This window comes from Condylostylus longicornis, unplaced genomic scaffold, assembly GCF_029603195.1.
Source record: "Condylostylus longicornis isolate FDR11 unplaced genomic scaffold, ASM2960319v2 ptg000055l, whole genome shotgun sequence".
Lineage (NCBI taxonomy): Eukaryota > Metazoa > Arthropoda > Insecta > Diptera > Dolichopodidae > Condylostylus > Condylostylus longicornis.
Window position 1 is genome coordinate 517877 of NW_026578024.1, and position 1106 is coordinate 518982.

The 1106-nt window shown below is 28.0% G+C and overlaps 1 protein-coding gene across 1 annotated transcript; it reads left to right on the top strand.

Moving 5' to 3' along the window:
* LOC129611915 (uncharacterized) lies at positions 1-902 on the top strand. Its single transcript, XM_055525337.1, has 3 exons — positions 1-129; positions 188-646; positions 714-902. The coding sequence occupies exons 1-3, from the start codon at positions 28-30 to the stop codon at positions 900-902; spliced, it is 750 nt and encodes a 249-aa protein (XP_055381312.1). The 5' UTR covers positions 1-27.
* Positions 903-1106: the final 204 nt, after the last annotated feature.

Here is a 1106-nt window from a genome sequence, read left to right on the forward strand (position 1 = left end):
ATAATTTTCACTGAATTCCTTGAAATCATGAAATTTATTTGTCTTTTCTTTATAGGCTTTTTCGCAGCAACATCAGCTACAACTGAGCTAGATCTGTTTGAAGGGATTCCACAAGTTAATTTAATTGAAGTAATAAAGAGTTTTTGTAGTTTATTATTAAAACTTAAATTTTTTCTATAATAAATAGTTTACAGATTTCGCTCCACAAGGTTTTTACTTTCCTGAAAAAGTTAAGGAAGCTATAGAGAAAGCTCTGGATGAATTTAATATCTTAATCCAAAAATTTAAAACGAAATCAGTCGCAGATCGTGAAAAGTTGAACCAGTTTGTTAGAGGAATAAAAGCTCGTGCTGAAGTTAAAATACAGGAAGCGAGTGAAAATATTAAGGAGTTAGTTAAAAAAGGTGGACGTGTTAGTAAATGTGCAATCAAATATGATGAAGAGCTAATAAATATAAGTAACGGAATTATCGACGGCCTTAAAGAATGTTCAGAAGATATTGTTTTAGCTTTAAAAGAACTGACCGCTACAATCCTAGGTTATTCGGATGAATTTATAAAAAGTGTAAACAATTTGAGAGCATTATCAATGAAATGTTATAATGAAGAATCAAAAATAGCCGTCGCAAAGTGTATTGCTACAAACGTAAGTTTTAATTATGCAAATTTTGACCAACAAGTGCTTTTATTGACATTTAAAATATGATCTGTAGATTTCTGAATTTACAAAATTATTTGGAGAAATTTTGGACAATGCTAAAGCTACTATCAATGGGATTTATCAAAAAAGTAAAGCCTTGGTGGAAGCTGCAACATTGTGTAATAACAATCATATTGAAACCACATTTAGTAAAGTGAAAGCTGTTAAAGCCAAAATTGACGAATGCGTTAAATTAGAATAAATTTTCAAAAATGACAAATTGTGTAATCATAAAAATAGAAAAATAAAAAATTAATCTATTTTGTTGAAAATATATGAACATATGTATAATATCCTTTTAAGATTTTGGCAATACACTTTTAAGTGTAATATCAGTTATTTATTACTTTGTAAAAAAATTGCGAAAGGAAATTTTTAAGTACTATTATTTTTACCGACCACAGAA